Raw genomic sequence first — 17972 nt, 5'->3', positions numbered from 1 at the left:
CTCACGGAAGGCATCAAAACTATGAATGAACACATATGGAATTATGTACTTAACAAAAAAGTGTGAAATAACTGAAAACATGTCTTATATTTTAGGTTCTTCAAAGTAGCCACCCTTTGCTTTTTTATTAATAAGGGAAAACATTCTACTAATTAACCCTGAAAAAGCACACCTGTGAAGTGAAAACCATTTCAGGTGACTACCTCATGAAGCTCATTGAGAGAACACCAAGGGTTTGCAGCGCTATCAAAAAAAACAAAGGGTGGCTATCTAAAATATAAGACATGTTTTCAGTTATTTCACACTTTTTTGTTAAGTACATAATTCCATATGTGTTCATTCATAGTTTTGATGCCTTCAGTGAGAATCTACAATGTAAATAGTCATGAAAATAAAGAAACACATTGAATGAGAAGGTGTGTCCAAACTTTTGGCCTGTACTGTACACATTGTCAATGTAAAAGAATACATACGTTGTTCATGTTGTCCTGGAATTGTGAGAGCTGGGTTTCCAAATGATAAGAAGACAAACCCTTCCTCAGTGTCTTTGCTTCCCCTCCGTTCGTCTGGGACAGAGAGAGAGAGAGAGAGAGAGAGAGAGAGAGAGAGAGAGAGAGAGAGAGACTCTTAAAATGTGATGGCTGAAATAACATTTTAAATCAAAAGTATAGTCACCCCTGATTTATTGGAAATACAAGATAATCATTAATCATTTAAGCAGATCAGGTATACATGTTTGCCTAAAGGCAGTGGTTACACTTAACTTGGGAAACCGGAAGTGTGGACATTACTTTGACCTGCCTTTTATGTATGAAAGGTGCTATACAAATGAAGTTACTATTGTTATTATCAGTGACAGTGAAAGCCACTGATGTGTAAAGTGATAAGAGCATCCATTGATAGTGGCAGTAGTCACCTGAGACAGCAGCTGGTTGTTTTCATCTTCCAGCATTCTCATCTTATTCTCCAGCTGTCTGACGTAGCTGGCTAATTCATCTGAATCAGAAAAGAAAGTGTAGCCTATAAATGTCACATAGAACTTCAATGACCATTTTCAATACAACAGTTTTTATTTATAATCCACAGAGAAATGCACAGCTCGTTTTCAGAAACCGTGCCTCTAAACGAGCTGTCAGGATTTTTGTACGGTTGTGATGTCACTACTATACTATACTATATATATATATATATATATATATATATATATATATATATAGAAAGTGCTGCTAAAGTGAGCAGTCTGGGCTTTTTTTTTTTAGATGGGGGGTTAAAGGACAATTGCGGCGCAAAATGAACCTAGGGGTTGATAGCATATGTGTACCGAGTCGATCGTTCTCTGGCACATTTTCATGCTAATCGAATGTGTTTTTAGCTTGAAACAAGCTAGCGCGAACCAGCGATTAGCTGCTTACACTACTTTTCGGGGCAGAGGGTAATTCACTATTTCTACACCACTAACAAGGCTCAAAATAGCACCACACTTCCACAGTAGCATAATGAGGGTCCCTATATGTAAACCGAAGCATTGAGAACTTTGTAAGTGTACAGACAGTTTATTGAAAAGATAGATTATAAAGAGAGTGGCGTTCAGTTTTACATGCGGTCGCCATCTTGGAAAACATGTGGTTTAAAATAGCGATTTACCCTCTGCCCCGAAAGGTAGCGTTAGCAGCTAATCACCGGTTCGCGCTAGCTTGTGTCAAGCTAAATACACATTCGATTAGCATGAAAACATATCCCAGAGAACGGTCGACTCGGTACGCATATGTTATTAACCCCTAGGTTCATTTTGCGCCGGAATTGAACTTTTATAGGCCGGGACACATCAGGCCGATTATCGGCCGTGGGACAGTCTGGCGAGGTCAGTGACTCAAATCTGTTCGGTGTGTCCCGCGCCGTCGTCCGTCTGGGGGGCTGTCGGCGTTCATTTTGGCCGACCTGACATGTTCAGTCGGCGGCAGGGAAGTCGGGACTCACCCGGAAATGACGAGCGGAATGAGGTGACTAGAGTCTCTCAAAATCTGATGAAAATCTTTTAAAGTGACCTTTGTTGATCTGAAATGAAGACAGATTCAGCAACTGCATGGCCTATTTCTCTCTTAAAATGTTTTCAGAAACATGTTTCAGTGAACTATTTTAGATTAATATGAGATCGTATTCTGAACGGCCGCCATGACAGTCTGACTCTGAATTTCCGGAGAAAACAAACCCATGTGACGCGTTCGTCCAATCAGCTGCCGGTTTTCATTTCTTGGGCAACATTACAGATTAGCGCCGCCTGCTGTTATAGAGATGTATTACGTCTCGTCTCCTCTGGTCTTTTTGGTCTGTTCTGTGGCAGTTTTTTGGACCTCGGGGACGCGACTGATCATATCGATGGGGTTTTCTGTCAACGGTCAGCCGTCGGCTATATGTGTCTACACCATTAAAGAAACAGGCGTTAAAACGGAGCGTTTCAGACAGAGGATGAATGCAGGTATTCAGACAGACAGTATTGGAAAAAGAATGTAAACACATTCTAATAAAAACAAAATACAAGTATAAACCTGAAAATAAGCATAACATGGGACCTTTAATAAAGTATCTCAAAGAATATGGGTGGTTGACGTTTTAGGCTGAATAAAAGTTTTTGGGGTCACACCATATGATATTGATTTTGGGACAAAATCTTTTTGTTCAGGGCTGATTCAAAATATTATGCCTGGACTTTTAAAACAGCAGACTTACACGTAGACATGTGTGGTATTAATATGTACTTAATTTTTCTAGATTTTCTTCAAAATCAAACTTTTTGAAATTGGCTTGGGACAGTCACGCCATATGACCTTTTCCTTATTTGGCTGAAAATTGTGAAAAACAGGAATATGACTGGCATGAATGGTCTTTATGTTAATATAAAACAGCATTTTCTGAACAATATAACCACATTTATTTGCAGATTAGACATTTCTTTACTTATGTTTGACACTCGGGACTTCCAAAAGGCCATGTCACGTCAACCACCCATATACAATTTTTTATAGTTTAGACATTTAAAGCTATAATGCGTAGTTTCTGGGTTCCGCCATCCATTCCAACATACCCCCACTCCGACATTGACTTCTAATTGTCAAATTATTTCTTTCCATTAGGGTTAGGGAATAGAAGCATGTCGGAGTGGCGGCATGTTGGACTGCCAGCATGTAACCGTAGTTTCTGTCGCCCCTATGAGGTATTCTAAGTAATGACAACAAAACTGTCGGGGCGTCCACACGATACAGCCTTACGTGATCCCGCACATGCGCCCACCCCTCCTCCACGCAGTTGCTAGTAGCCAAGGAGGACACTGAGGATTAAAAAAACACGATGGACTCTTCAGAAGAGGTCATTATCTTCACTCGAGCCTCTGCGCGGGAAAGTCACCGGACGCCACAATCTTCCGATGTTTAGCAGCCTACTCGAGCTTATCCCCACATGCTGCTGAGAATTCCTTTGATTTTTGCCAACTATATTCTGGTTAAGCCGCTTAATCCTAAAATAGCCCTTTTTGTAGTCTTTCATTCCCAAACCGATATCTGAATGTACTAGCTGCTTTCAGAACAGTATTAAACAACAAAGGGATTTCTGGCACATATTTGAGTGTGTCACTGGACAATACAGTTTACAGGCTGGGTGTGGTTAAATATGAGGGAAAAAAGCACACTTGTAAGACTAACTGCTACAGTAAGTATTCACATTCACACATCCAATACTTGAAATCTGATCTCATGGAAAGTTTGTAGTTATTTACAGAACACGGCTAAAGGTTTACAGCCACAAAGCCACCAATGTCAGCGTGCCAACATGCTGATGTTTAGAAGGTATCAGCATGTTAACACACAGCTGTCAAAGGACATCTCATCCCTCTAAATACACATTTCATTGTTTCCTCTAAACCATGATTTCCTTGCATCTCTCCCATGCTTCCTCAGTGGGACAGACTAAGACGCAGTGAAAGGAAAGCAAGAGAAGGAAACGTGGATGCAATTTAAGGACCGGAGACACACCCTTAGTGTTCTGTTGTTGTTCTCTTGTTTCGGTGTAAGATTGTCGGCTCTTTTGTCTGGCCCCCAGTGTTATTTTTCCTGGAGTATAGTTTCCTCCAATGATTTGTCTTGCTATTGTTTCTGGATTTCCTTTTGTTGCCTGCCTGTTTTTACGATTCAGCTTTTTGATATTAAAGCAGGCTTTTATTCTCTCAACCTGCCTACTGGTCTCATGCATTTGGGTCCAAACCTGCTCAACCCTGACAGTATTTGGTCATAAACCAAAGTTCTGTCAGGTCCATTAAAGTCAAGAACAACACAGACAATAAAAATGCTTTAGGAAATTTAATTGAATAAATTACAAAATTAAATTTGGCAGTATGGCTCTGTTCAGAGGAGTCCCCTGACTCTCTGCTCTTTCATGGTGCTCATGACAGCAGGGGACAGCAGCAGCAGCATTAGGAGACGCTCACACAGTTTAAGACTGGGAGAGTAAACTATTCCCCTATATGAGCAGAGCCGCAACGATGACATAGAAGCCTATGCCACTTTATACACGACAAGGTGGAGCTGGGGAGGAGGTGGGTTGCATGGATGCGAGCAGCAAGCAGTTAGGAGCAAACTAAAGCAGCTTTAAGTAGGGCGCCCTGTTTGAGTGTAGCCATTTAGCAGGGAGGGGAGTTGACCAGCTGATGCAGCTCAGCTGATGCGACCGTGTTGTTGGCCAATAGCGGTTAGCAGCGTCTTGACTACTTGGCCTGTCAGAACTGACGCTGGACGCTCAATTTTTTGGTCACAAAGAGTGTCAACCTACTGGTGGTGCAAGAGGAAAACTCGGGGCATCACCACTTTCATAAAATATTCATTCTATGGAGACCATGAAAATCTGTGCAAAATCACAAAGAAAAGAACAATTCATGACATAGTGTAGTGCATAGTACATACTACATGTGTATATGTGTCTAAACTGGAATCAATCACATGCACAAATACCACACACAAGATTACACTCATCTGATGTACCTAATGTAGGGCTATTCTCCTGAACACCACAAACAACCATTCAGTCCTGTTTCCTCCATTTGAAAAGTACTTCGTAGTAAATGTACGTCTATTTGCTGACCTTGCCTTCCTCTTCTCATATTTAGATAACTGTGACCCCGTTCTTTCCTTTTCCTACCACCTGTGGTTCGTTAGGATTTTGCTGTTAGCTGTTAAAGCAGCTCATGCTCTGGCTCGCAGCCATGTATCAGAGTCAGTGAGCCTCGGGTCCTCAGACAGGAAAGTCCAGGAATGATTTCAATTACACTGAATAAATACACACACACACGCACGCACACACACACACACACACACACACACACACACACACACACACCCACACACACACACGGTTGACTTATAGCTCATTTCAATGACGTATAGCCGAGCTGCAGTAGGTTAGTGGAGCTGCTAAATCAAACAGAGAACACATTGTTCCATACCTATCCCCACTCTCCCTCTCAGTATCTCATTCTGTAAGTTATTCAACCAGCATGAGGACATCAAACTAGAAAACAGAGTGATGGATGAGGAGATAAAGCATTGTATTTAGCACCAGACTGATCTCCAGGCAATTCAACCACTTAAAATCTTGTATCCGGACTTTAGTGCTTCGCAACTTGTGAACCAGACATCTAGATTAATTATACTAACACTAATTCATGTGTGCAATGCTTGCTCTTGGTGGGGGTGGGGGGGGGGGGTAAATTATAAAGTGTGGTCTAGACTACTTATCTGTAAAGTGTCCTGATATAACTTCTGTTATGATTTGACACTACATAAAATTGAATTGAATGTGCAATATTTTGGAGTTTAAACAGTCTCACACAAACAAACACAAACAAATGTAAAGTTACAGAACGTGTTAAACACAACCCACAAATACATGCAGGGCCCTATTTTAACGATCTAAGCGCACAACGTGCGTTTAGGGCGTGTCCAAATCCACTTTTGCTAGTTTGATGGTGGAAAAAAGGGTCCTTGCGCCGGGCGCATGGTTCAAAAGGGTTGAACTTAGTGTCTTCATTAATTCATAGGTGTGTTTTGGGCGTAACTTGCAATAAACCAATCAGAGTGTCATCTCCCATTCCCTCCATGTAAGACCAGCACGCCCATGGGCGCAGGTGCATTTGCTATTTAAACGAGGTGGGCGCTGGACGGGAAATTGACAATTGCGTCAGTCTTAAATTAGCAAAGACAATTGCATTGGGCTTTGCGCTGTGCCGGGTGCAAGGTAGGGCCCGCAGAGTGATTTGTGTCTGTAATTTCAAGCAGGCCCAGTTTAGTGTACCTGGCACAGCACGGTGCGATCACACTAGTCAAACGAACCAGACTTTAGGGTCAAACGCGATCTGGCATGGTTTAACTAGGCCAACTGTGAGTACGCCCTAAAGCTCAAAGTTTACACACTGATCTCAGTTTGTGACACAGCGTCTGGTACAGTAATGTCTGAGTGAGTCTGTTCTACGAGGACAAGTTAAGTTTAACTAGCCATACGGTAATGGGCAGGGTGATGCAGTAAAAGTCACTGGTACAGACAGTGCTGACCTCAGGGAAAATCTCATATACACACACACACACACACACACACACACAAGAGGGGACAATGCTGACGGAAAAAAGCAAAGGACAGAGGACATCCTTGAATTACAGTCAGTCAGCACACATCCAGTACACCCCTATGACTCTTCCTGTCTGTGTCCTTCCGTCTACAAGATTTCAAACGAATGGCTTATGGCTTTTTAAGGCATCATTTAATCTTTTAGACTTAATTAACATGGATAAAGAATGATCATTTTTCAGCAACAACCTGCTAAACATCCACATTAACAGCTGCTCACTACAACCACAGTCTTGTATCGGTGCTTAAGGACACCTTGAAACTAGTTGTTGAGGGATGGGAGCATTATGGGAGGGGGGATGCAGCTGAACTTTGCTTCCCTGCCACGTATTTTCCCAGCTGGTCCTGGGACTCAAGCCAAAAACCCTTTGGTACAGTCCAGTATTTAACCTCTTCATGACCAGGATTCCTCTCTCTGTCTGTTACTAACTTAGATTTTTCTTCAGCTGAAAAAATGTGATACCGATCCAGCAGATAAGATAGGTTCATCCCCGGTCATAAGTGTACCAGACATTTGTTTGTGAAAATAAAAGCATGTTTTAAACTGATTATAAGAAAAGTCAATAAAGAAGTATTTTACTGTAAGCTTAAACTATGAACCTGCTGTCGGTGTGAGAAGAAAAGTCAGGGGGTCACCAACGTCGGTATGATTTATTGTTTCGGGACTATGAATGTCAGTACTAAATGTCATGGCAATCCATCCAATAGCTATAGAAATATTTGAGTCTGGAACAAGCATTGCCATCTCTAGAGCCAGAGATGTTATATAAGGCCCCAAAGAGCAGCAGACAATGTAGCCTGACACAAACTAACCTGACAGGTTAGTCTGCTATTTGCATTTCATCCTAACTCCATGATAATATGGCTCATAAAAAGCAGAGGGCTAGAAGGCCACGTCAGGTAAAAACTGTGTCAATAACAGTTAGTGTTACTATGCAAAGCGTGAATTCAGGGTATAGCATGTCTGTAAAACTAAGTCAGTCAACACCTAACTTGCACAGTTTAACCAGTTGAGACATTCAAGGACATGACCATGATCTCAAACAGAAATCAATCACTTTCTTTGTCACACTCTATCTTAGCTTGAATGAATGCCTTAGGTTGGAAACATGTGCCATAAGGTTTGTCTGTTCATTCATTCATACCCAGTTCTACAGACATTTCCTATAGCGAGTCTCAGAAGTTGTTTGTGTGGGGATAGTGAAATATGTGGTTTAATAAAGTCCTAGCTGGGGGCTAAACAGGTATTAGATGAGGGTTACGAGAACACAGAAGAACAGAGATCAGTTTGACTAGAGGGGAGGTTTCCTCTAAACTTTGACCACAAACTTTTCAAGGGCCCATAATAAAATGTCAATGACCATTCACAAATTAGACGAACAGAACTGTAAAATATAGTTAACTCCAAACCCTTATTATTGTATGAAAATGAAACAGCAACCTTTTCCAATCTACTACCCGGGAAGTTCTATACAGTCTGAGTTCTCTGGTGTGCCCTCTAGTTGAATTCTACAGTAACATGAGTTGTACATTGGCACGTTTGTTTAATACTACTTTAAGCAATACTGCGTAGTTTCTGCCGCCCCCATGATGATTTTTAAGTAATGACAACAAAACTGTCCACATGATACAAGCCTTTTGTGACTGTGCACCGCCCCCACCCCTCCTCCACGCAGTTGCTAGTAGCCAAGGAGGACACGGAGGATTAAAAAAACATGGACTCTTCAGAAGAGGTCATTATCTTCACTCAAGTTTCTGCCCCGGGAAAGTCACCAGACGCCACAATCTTCTGAACATAGCCAAACTGAGAAATCCAGAGAGAGTTGTGTCTTTATTAGCTTTGTAGCAACTCATTTGGCTATGGCTTGAATGTAATGGACGTTCATTAATATCAAAAAGTTGTGCAAAGCTTTAATATAAAATTAACCAAAATGATTAATTTGTGCAAATCTTATAATTTTATAACAGCTTAGGTAAATCTATGTGTGTGTTCATGTTTGTATTCAAATGTGTGTATACTTTATCTTATTTTATGGTTTTGTATTATTGCACTAATGTCCTGTTCTTTTTTCTTTTTTTTCCTTTGTTTGTGAATACTGTTCTTGTGCCAACATTTTGACAATATGAATGTATTTGACAAGTGAATGATCATTTGAAAAATTGTTAATAAAAAACAAAAAACATAAGCAGGTATGTGAACAATGCCATTAACGAAGCAGCCAGCAGTCTACGCAAATGCGTGGTTAAAAAACAAGAGTAACTCTCGATTGACAGCATGTGTGACATGGGTGCTGTGGAGGTGTTGACGCTGCAAAAGAAAAAAGGAAGCGATGCAGGGTGGATGTTGGCTGAAGGGAGAGACTGAGCACACGGGCCAACTTTTATATTATGGAGGGCCCAGGAAAATTCAATCATCTGACAACCCTTCCATGTCAGCCAATTTCCTGCTGAAGTTACAACACTAACTCCAAAAACAGTCTGACATTAGTGGTTTTGCAACAATTTAATTTGCTCTATTTTTCCATCTTGGTGCTTTTACCCCAAATATGCATGTGTAAATTATATATTAGCTATGGCTGTCATGAAATAAAAAAGTGAGTCCAGACTACAGCTGAAAGAACCTCTATAAACCGTCATGAGATATGGCCACCATAAAATCCCAGGGAAGATTCAGGCAGATGACCTTTAACCCTGACTTGTCTCGGAGCCAGAGCCCTCTCATCACATTGTTGTTGTTGTGTCCAGCACACAAACATAATGATGTGACTGGATGAGAGAGACCGAGAGTTTGGGGGGGGGGTCAATGTGAGGCTCCCACTCTGCAAAGTGACTCTTTGAAGACCCTGCACCCCATTGTTCGGCAGACAATACTGCCGGACAGATGGCCAGGGCACGGAGAGCCCCTCCACTCCCACACTCCCACACAAACACACACACCCTTGTCCTGTCTGGGATGAGTCCAATCACATGGGTTTAGTTTTAAAAGTTTTTGAAGACTATTGTTCTGTCTCGTGCCCATCACATTTTGCAGCTCTCTGAAGTGAGAAAAGAGATTGCATTACTGATGAATGAAGAAGCCAACAACTGGTTGAAAACCAAACCAAATGCTGCTCTTTAGAAGTCATTTTGCTAACCCAAACCCACTGGAAAAAAATCTGAATAATCCCTCTAACGCATAAAGTACATTCATCAATACATACACAAATAAACACATAACGCCACAACACTGTTGTCGTTGTCACATAAAACCATCGGATGAAGCAGAGAGGGAAATCCTATCACATCTACAGCCAGTGGAAAACACTATAACTGTAGAGCCACTCGATTTCACTAAAGGGTTGAGAAAGTGCCGAAAGAGTTTTTTTTGTCTTGTGCGCACACAATAAGATAATATATTGTGTAGACAAGATTAAAAAAATCTGTGTGTGTGTGAGTGTGTGTGTGTGTGTGTGTGTGTGTGTGTGTGTGTGTGTGTGTGTGTGTGTGTGTGTGTGTGTGTGTGACAGAGAGGTCGACACAGAGACTGGTGGGAGTTGGAATCAGAAGAATGGTTTGTCTCCATTAGAGTCCATTATGGGTAATGTATTACAATCCCTAATATCCACTTTGGATGTTATGTATTTCATAACTCCACAAAAAAACCCCCACCATTTTTTTTTAACACCCCCCCCCCCCCCCCCCCCTTTTTTTTTTTTTTCCCCCCCCGCCGGTTTACGTTTAAACCTTTTTTATAGCGCCACACACACAAAGACCTTTTCATGCTGCCAAATTATCCTAACACAGACTCTCTCAGACACAGACACACACACACACACACACACACTCAAATATATGTCTTGCACAGATACAGTCAAGACCTGTCTTTCTAAACATGGGAGAAGAAGTGAAGGGTCATTCAACCTTTCATTCAGCTCAAAACCCAGATGTTAACAAATGACCTACCACGTTCATATAAACAAATCTGATCTGGGTAGATTAGATATGTAGGAACCAGGGCTTTGATTGGCTAAAGGCAAAACCTATTTAATCACAGTGAATAAAAACATGTAGAGCAGTTTTCATTTGCACTTACAATGCATTCATGGCTCATGGCTCAAAAAAAAATAGCTGGTTGTATGTAACTTGAGTCATTAAGATGCAGCCTTTTCACTTTTCCCAGTCCTCCCGCATGGCTTTAAGCCTCATCTCCACCACCCAACAGCAGAAGTTACGAGCCCCCAGAGGACCATTGAGAAGCTGTCAGTAAGCTAGCCCCAATTACAGGACCCTTGAAGAGTTCAAACCTGCAACTGGTGGAAGGATAATATTTGCTTTTATGAGCTACAGGAGTGTGGAAAGAAATGGAACTTCAGAGAAGTGTACATTTACCGGGGGAAAAAAACATTCAAAAACTTGACTACACTAAGGTTTTTAAGAGGTTATGACTAATTCTCATGATGCATTTTTTAAGGGTTAAGCACAAGGAGTAACAAAGGAGTAAATTAAAAGCAACTTCTAGTTATTGGTTGGTTCCAAATCTGGTGGAACCAACGATGTTGACACTGACCGAAAGAATACATCTGCTTCCAGGTTGTTCTAGAGTATTAAGGGGAGAATTGACCTGTGCCACTGTTTCATGTTACTTACCCCCCCAAAAAAATGCATGACTAAATAAACAACGACATGGTAGATTGCCATGCTGGTGGGGGGTTCATCTGACCTGGTTGGTTCCTTGAAAACACTGCTGTGCTCTTCATCTTACTGTCCTGCAAGATTCTCAAAGGTTACTGTTTACAGATGTACCTGATCTGCTTGAAATCTGCAGGCATCAGAGTACAACCCAACACTGAGAAACCACTGCTATCCAGATTTTTCACTCAGGGGCTTCATCTTTTCAAAATATGTGGGGAAGTAAATGGGAAATTTGAGAAATTTGAGCTTTTTATGTAGCTACAGTTATCAGAATACAAATATGAAAGCAAATTATTTTGAATTACGGGGGGGGGGGATATTCAGAGGAAAAAAACTCAAGAGGTTTCCAATCTATTTGCACAGAGTTAATACTTCTACCATTATCTTCACATAATGCATTGGCAACGGTGTTAGGGGCATTTATGAAGTAGCATCTGAACAGTTTTCTACTGAAGTGGACGCTTTCCTTTTTAAAAGCTGATGAATGTGAGATTCCTCCTAGATTTTAACCACACGCATAGAGAGGCGAAGTCCCTACCCTTCCGGTGGACCTCAATTTGGAAAAAATATGAACGGTAGTGAACGGGGAGAGGCAAATTTAATTTTTGATCCCATTTGAATGCTGCTTATACAAATTTTATAATGGCAATAAAATAATATAATAATAAAGAATAATAATAAAGAAGTTGGCTGTACTGAAAAAGTACAGTAACCACTTCAATTGTAGCCTCCTTCATTCTGCTGGTATCCACCTTTATGATATTTTTAAAGGTCCCATGACATGGTGCTCTTTGGATGCTTTTATATAGACCTTAGTGGTCCCCTAATACTGTATCTCAAGTCTCTTTCCCGAAATTCAGCTTTGGTGCAGAATTACAGCCACTAGAGCCAGTCCTACAATGAGCTTTCCTTAGGATGTGCCATTTCTGTGTCTGAAGCTATTGAGGAGGAGAGAGGGAGTGGCAAGGTGGATGGTGGGGGTGTGGCCTTGACCAACTGCCACTTTTCTCGTTTGAAAGCCATGATGTCTCTCTCATGGGTTGGCCAAATTCTCTGGGCGGGCAAAGCAGAGAAAGGGGAGGTAACCTTGATAGTTTGCTGCTTCCCTCAGGGCTCAGTCCAAAAGCTATGTCGACTGGGAGTCTTGGCTGGCGACCGAACATTAGCTGATAAGGGGAATAGCAAGTAGTATCATTTTTAGTGCAATTATATGCATGGACAAGGGGCTGCACAAAATCCCTCCACTTCACTTTGTCTCCCTCTTCAAGTGTACCCAGCATCTCAAGAAGTGTTCTGTTAAACCGCTCCACGGGGTTTCCACGTGGGTGGTAAGGTGTTGTCCTCGTCTTTTTAATGCCAAGTAGCATACAGAGGTCTTTGATCAGGGCTGATTCAAAGTCGCGACCTTGGTCGCTGTGCAACCGCTCTGGAAATCCGTAATGAATGAAAAAGTTGTTCCATAGAGCTTTCGCCACTGTTCTTGACTTTTGATCTGCTGTTGGAACCGCTACCGCATATTTAGTGAAATGGTCCGTAATGACCAAGATGTTCTTTGTTCCTTTTCCATCAGGCTCCAGTGAAAGATAGTCCATACAGACCAACTCCAAAGGACGGCTTGTTTTTATATTCACCAGGGGAGCGCTTCTCTCAGCCCGTGCCTTTCTCCGTACACATCTCTCACAGGTCCTGATTTTCTCAGTCACGTCCATGGCCATACGAGGCCAATAGAACCGGGCATGAACCAAGTCCAAAGTTCTGTCAGTACCCAGGTGTCAGACAGCATCATGGAGGTTCTCTAGAACTGTCTTTCTGTATTTCGTTGGAAGGACAAGTTGATGGAAAGGCTCACCTTGGCTTATGCGCTTTCGGTATAGCTTCTCTGTCCTCCTGACGCCTCAATCTGTATGAAAGTCGCTTTCCTGCTTTGACAAACTCTATTACTCTACTGATGACTGGATCTTGTCTTTGCTCACGTGCCCAATCTTGAAGTGACATCTGCGGCAACGTACATGACCCGAGTACATCAGCTTGACAGAATCCTACGGGGATGGCAGAAGCCTGAATTGCCAAACATTCAACTGGTACTGGCATTTGGAAGTCCGGTTCTGTACTTGCGGATGAGATGTGCTGGTGCCTCTGACACACTGCCTTCACAGTATCAGATGGAAAATCGGCTCCTCTGTCGTCCTGTAGGAACTGGGCAAGGAAGCATTGAATGCAGTTATCCTCATCCTGAGAAGTGAAGTCAGGTTGGTATTCGTCATGAGGATGTGGATGCCTTGAGAGACCATCTGCGTCTTGGTTCTTCTTTCCAGCTCTATACTGGATGTTAAAATCAAAGCTGGAAAGGGCAGCTAGCCAGCGGTGGCCTGCAGCATCAAGCTTGGCAGACGTCAGTACATATGTCAGTGGGTTGTTGTCTGTCACAACAATGAATTTCGCGCCGTAAAGGTAATCGATTTCTCTGTGACAGCCCACTTTAAAGAGAGATATTCGAGCTTGTGTGCAGGGTATCTTCGTTCGCAGCGGCTGAGTCCCCTGCTCGCATAGGCTATTACTCTCAATTTGCCTTCTTGCTCTTGATATAAGGCCGCACCAAAGCCATGAGTGCTTGCGTCTGTATGTACAACATAAGGCTTCTTTGGGTCGGCAAACCCAAGAATCGGAGCAGTTGTGAGCTTTTGAATGAGCGTCTTGAATGCGTCTTCGCAGGCTGATGTCCATTTCTCATTAAACGGTCTTCTGAAATCTACACTTGAGAGGTGTGTTGAGCTGCTATGTGAAGAGGATGACTTCCTTTTTGGTGGCAGGTAGCCAGCTGTTAAGTCGTTCAGAGGTCTTGCGATTTTGGAGTAGTCCTTTATGAACCTCCTATAATATCCGGCAAATCCAAGGAAAGACTTAAGCTCTTTGATGTTATTAGGCCTAGGCCACGTCGTCAAAGCAGCTATCTTGGCTGGGTCGGTCTCCACCCCATTAGCAGACACAACATGACCGAGATATTTAACAGATGTTTTGAAGAATTGACATTTCTCAGGTGAAAGCTTTAAGCCAAATTCCTTCAACCTCTGGAGAACTCTGAGTAATTGAGCTTCATGTTCCTCAAGTGTAGCCGAGAAAACGATGACATCATCAAGAAAGACCAGGACCTCTCTCAAATTCATTCCACCCATGCACTTCTCCATTACTCTCTGAAAAGTACTGGGGGCATTTGTAACTCCCTGTGGCATCCTGTTAAACTCCCAGAACCCCATAGGGGTCACGAAAGCTGTTTTACACTTGTCCTCCTCCATTTCTACTTGATAATAGCCAGACTTGAGATCCATAATAGAAAACCACTTGGACCCGTTCAAGGCTGAGAAGGCTTCTTCGATGTTGGGTAAGGCATATGCGTCTTTGATGGTTTGTCTGTTCAGTTTTCGGTAATCAACGCATAGCCTGATGTCACCATTCTTTTTTTTTACCACAACAATTGGAGAAGCGAAGGGGCTTTCTGATTCACGTATGATATTCGCATCTTGAAGCTCCTTTAGATGACATCTGACAGCCTCATAGTCAGATGGATGGATCGGTCTGGGCCTCTGTTTAAATGGAGATGGATCTGACAAGCGTATCCTGTGTTTGATTTCAGTGGTATGACCAAAATCAAGGTCGTTGAATGCAAAAACGTCTGACATTGAATTTAACTTCCTGGTGATTCTTCCCTTCCACTCTTCAGACAAGGGGGAGTCTGCAAAATCAAAGGTGAGTTTACCAGAATCAGACACATGCATGGAGTTGCACGTTGCAAGAGATGAAGTGAGGTGGGATGGTTCACTCAATGAGACTTGATCGTCATAAGCTGGTAAGGATGACACAGCTTTAGGAAAAGATAGCTCTGCAATGCTACGACCTGCTGACACTTGAATGTCATGTGCGGTTTGTTCTGTGGTCAGGCACAACAAGTGCAAGGGTGTGAATCTTTACAGGTTTTCCCATGATATTCTCTGGAAAGTCTATGTTGACTTGGATGTAACCTAGATAGGGTACTTCCTGACCACCAGCACCTTCTATGTCTAAAAGATCTTGAATGGGGAAAATGGGCTGATGTGACAGGTGACTCTCATGGAAAAACTTTGAAATTGTGGTAACCTGAGAACCTGAATCTAGAAGGCTATCACATTGAACTCCTTCAACTACAACAGTTGATGTACATTTTGGCCCTATCAACCCTCTTGGGAGAGCACCATCCAATGACTGAGCTGGGGAATGTGTTTCACAGATGACTGTTTGTGTGTCTTGGCTTTGTTTGGGACGTTTCATTTTACTTCCGGGTGCAGTTAGTCCCTCCACTGCGACCCTGTCCAGTTTAAATGGCCATATTTGGTTTCCCATTCATTTTGTCTTGCTTTGAGTTCTTTATATTTCTGATCCACCAACAGCTTATTTGGGGGATTTTCACACTGTCTTGCTAGATGGCAATCATTGCCACATTTGAAACAGAACCAAGCCTTTGGCCTGGGTTTTGGCGCTGTTTGTTGGGCTTGAATTTCAGCTACGTTAGCTGAGGGGGTTCCTTGAGCTGAATTCTGGATTTTATTAGCATGTTTTTGTCTCCTTTGATCTTTCTTTTTGGTAAGTTGCATTTTTAGTTCAGCGACTTGTTTCCGTAAAGCTTCAGTTTCTGTGACGTATGTCTGGAGGACATTTGCACTTGCATCATCAGAGAAAGGCGGTTCATGCGCTAGTTGCATATTCAAAGAGGACCTGGGCTTTGTGCTCCCTAAATGGCGTTGCATGCGATCCTGCTTTGCAGCTCTCCTGTCTTCCTCTGTTCTAACTTGTAGCAGGAAATCAGTGAAATCGGGTGGGTTTTCTGTTTTAAGGCCTAACTGCAGTGCCAGAATAAGGGACTGATCCCAGCATCCACGCCAAAACTGTCGCAACAGCTGTTTATTGGCGTCTGCTTTCACAATGCCGCCCCTCTTTATAGCTGTGATCAGCACCTGTAATCGCTGCAGGTATTCTGAGGCTTTCTCTGCTGTGTTTTGATGAGTACTAAGGAACCTTGCAAAGATTTCTTCCCCAGCCTCAATTAACCCATATGCTGAGTCAAGAAGTTTCACGTAATTACGTGGAGCTGCGTCTGGAATTAGCTGCCTGATTAAATCAGAGGCTGGTGGAAGCAGGCTTTTACGTCGCTGCATGTCAACAGGGGTTTTGTCCTGAATCATAAGCTCCACATGAAGAGACCATGTATGAAAGTCAGCTTCATTAGGGGGTTTAGGAAGTTTGCCTGAAAAAGGACGAAGTCGCTTAGATTCCTGGCCTGAGGCATGGAAGTTGTCATTTTTAATAACATGCTCTACAATGATCCTCTGAACGTCAGGTGGGTTGAGTATGTCATTGTCTGAGGCTCCTTGGTGGATTTGAGCTGACTGTGTTACAGTTGTCTGTTTTCTTGTTTTAGTAGTGACTGTATGGGAAGAATGTTGGGTTGGGTAAAATTTTGTGCGTGCTTTACAGACTAGAGGGGTCCTACTGTCATCAGAATCTGGCTCACTATCAGAGTTTGAGCTGTTACTTGAGTCCAAGAGCTCTGCTCGCCCTGTGGGTAGGGATTTCTCAGGAGTAGGAGCAACTTTATAAGCCCTATCTATACGCCAAATAATGTTAGGATCTCCAACACTAGGACGATATTGTGAGAGGTTAGGAGCTAGGCCTATGACTGATTCCTCAGACTCAAACTCAACTAGAGCTTTTACCCCATTCTCTTGCCCTGTCTGCCTTACCCTAATAACTTTGTTCACAGGCCCAAAAGCTGAACATAATTTAGTTATCTGTTCATCAGTATCCGTTGAGGTAATAACCTCAACATACACAGCCAGTTTCAAATTCATACCATACTCTTGTTCAGTATCCATGGCTGCATAGGATTTGACACAATTTACAAAAGCAAACTGAAAAATGTAAAAAAAATTACAGTGTCAATAATCAGGTTTAACTGGGAATGTAAAGAAATACTGATTTAATCTAATTTCTCCTCCTGGCTGGCTCGCCAAATTTTGTAAGGGGCACTTATAATGTAGAGTGAAGTGCTGCCTTTCTAAGGAACTTTTCAAAAGAAGAGAAGATACCAAAATAGTTTACTCAGAACATATAGCCGGCATTTATTAAACATCAATTAACCAACAGTATGACCTTGTTTCTCTTTTCTTTTGTAATGTCTTTTTAGTCATGAAAATCAGTATTTCTCTTAGTTTTCAACTTTTTTCCACATAAGAAAAATAAAATGACCTCAGAGCTCTGATGAAATAACCCCAAAATAATAAACCAAAGTCCATCTACCCGGGTAGTATGTTTTTTTTAACGTGTGGTGAGATCTCGCCCTTATCTGTATGATGCAAAGAAGAAATGGTGAGTAGAAGCAGTCCGTGTTGCAGGCAAGATGATCATCCACGCCCTCTGCTCCTCTGCCTCGTGTGTCCAATGGCGAACACGTCCAATGGAACTCCCTCTCTCTCTCTCTCTCTCTCTCTGTCTCAATCTCTCTCTCTCTCTCTCTCTCTCTCTCTCTCTCTCTCTCTCGTTCTCTCTCAAATCATGCATAAAAAAAACAACCGGCAGGGCAATATTCAATTACTTTCTCAATAACT

The 17972-nt window shown here is 42.3% G+C and overlaps 1 protein-coding gene across 2 annotated transcripts in view; it reads right to left on the bottom strand.

Moving 5' to 3' along the window:
- LOC120548772 (coiled-coil domain-containing protein 85C-A-like) overlaps positions 1 to 17972 on the bottom strand; it is a 31078-nt gene that overhangs the window by 4934 nt on the left and 8172 nt on the right. For both annotated transcript variants that reach the window (XM_039785243.1, XM_039785242.1), the window contains 2 exons: positions 917 to 996; positions 474 to 566 (listed from right to left, as the gene is read on the bottom strand). In XM_039785243.1, the coding sequence (XP_039641177.1) occupies positions 474 to 566; positions 917 to 996 (173 nt within the window). The remainder of the gene's footprint in view (positions 1 to 473; positions 567 to 916; positions 997 to 17972) is intronic.

The sequence above is a fragment of the Perca fluviatilis genome, chromosome 20 (assembly GCF_010015445.1).
Source record: "Perca fluviatilis chromosome 20, GENO_Pfluv_1.0, whole genome shotgun sequence".
NCBI lineage: Eukaryota > Metazoa > Chordata > Actinopteri > Perciformes > Percidae > Perca > Perca fluviatilis.
The sequence above is the reverse complement of the archived record's forward strand: the minus strand, read 5'-3'. Positions and strand labels throughout refer to the sequence as shown.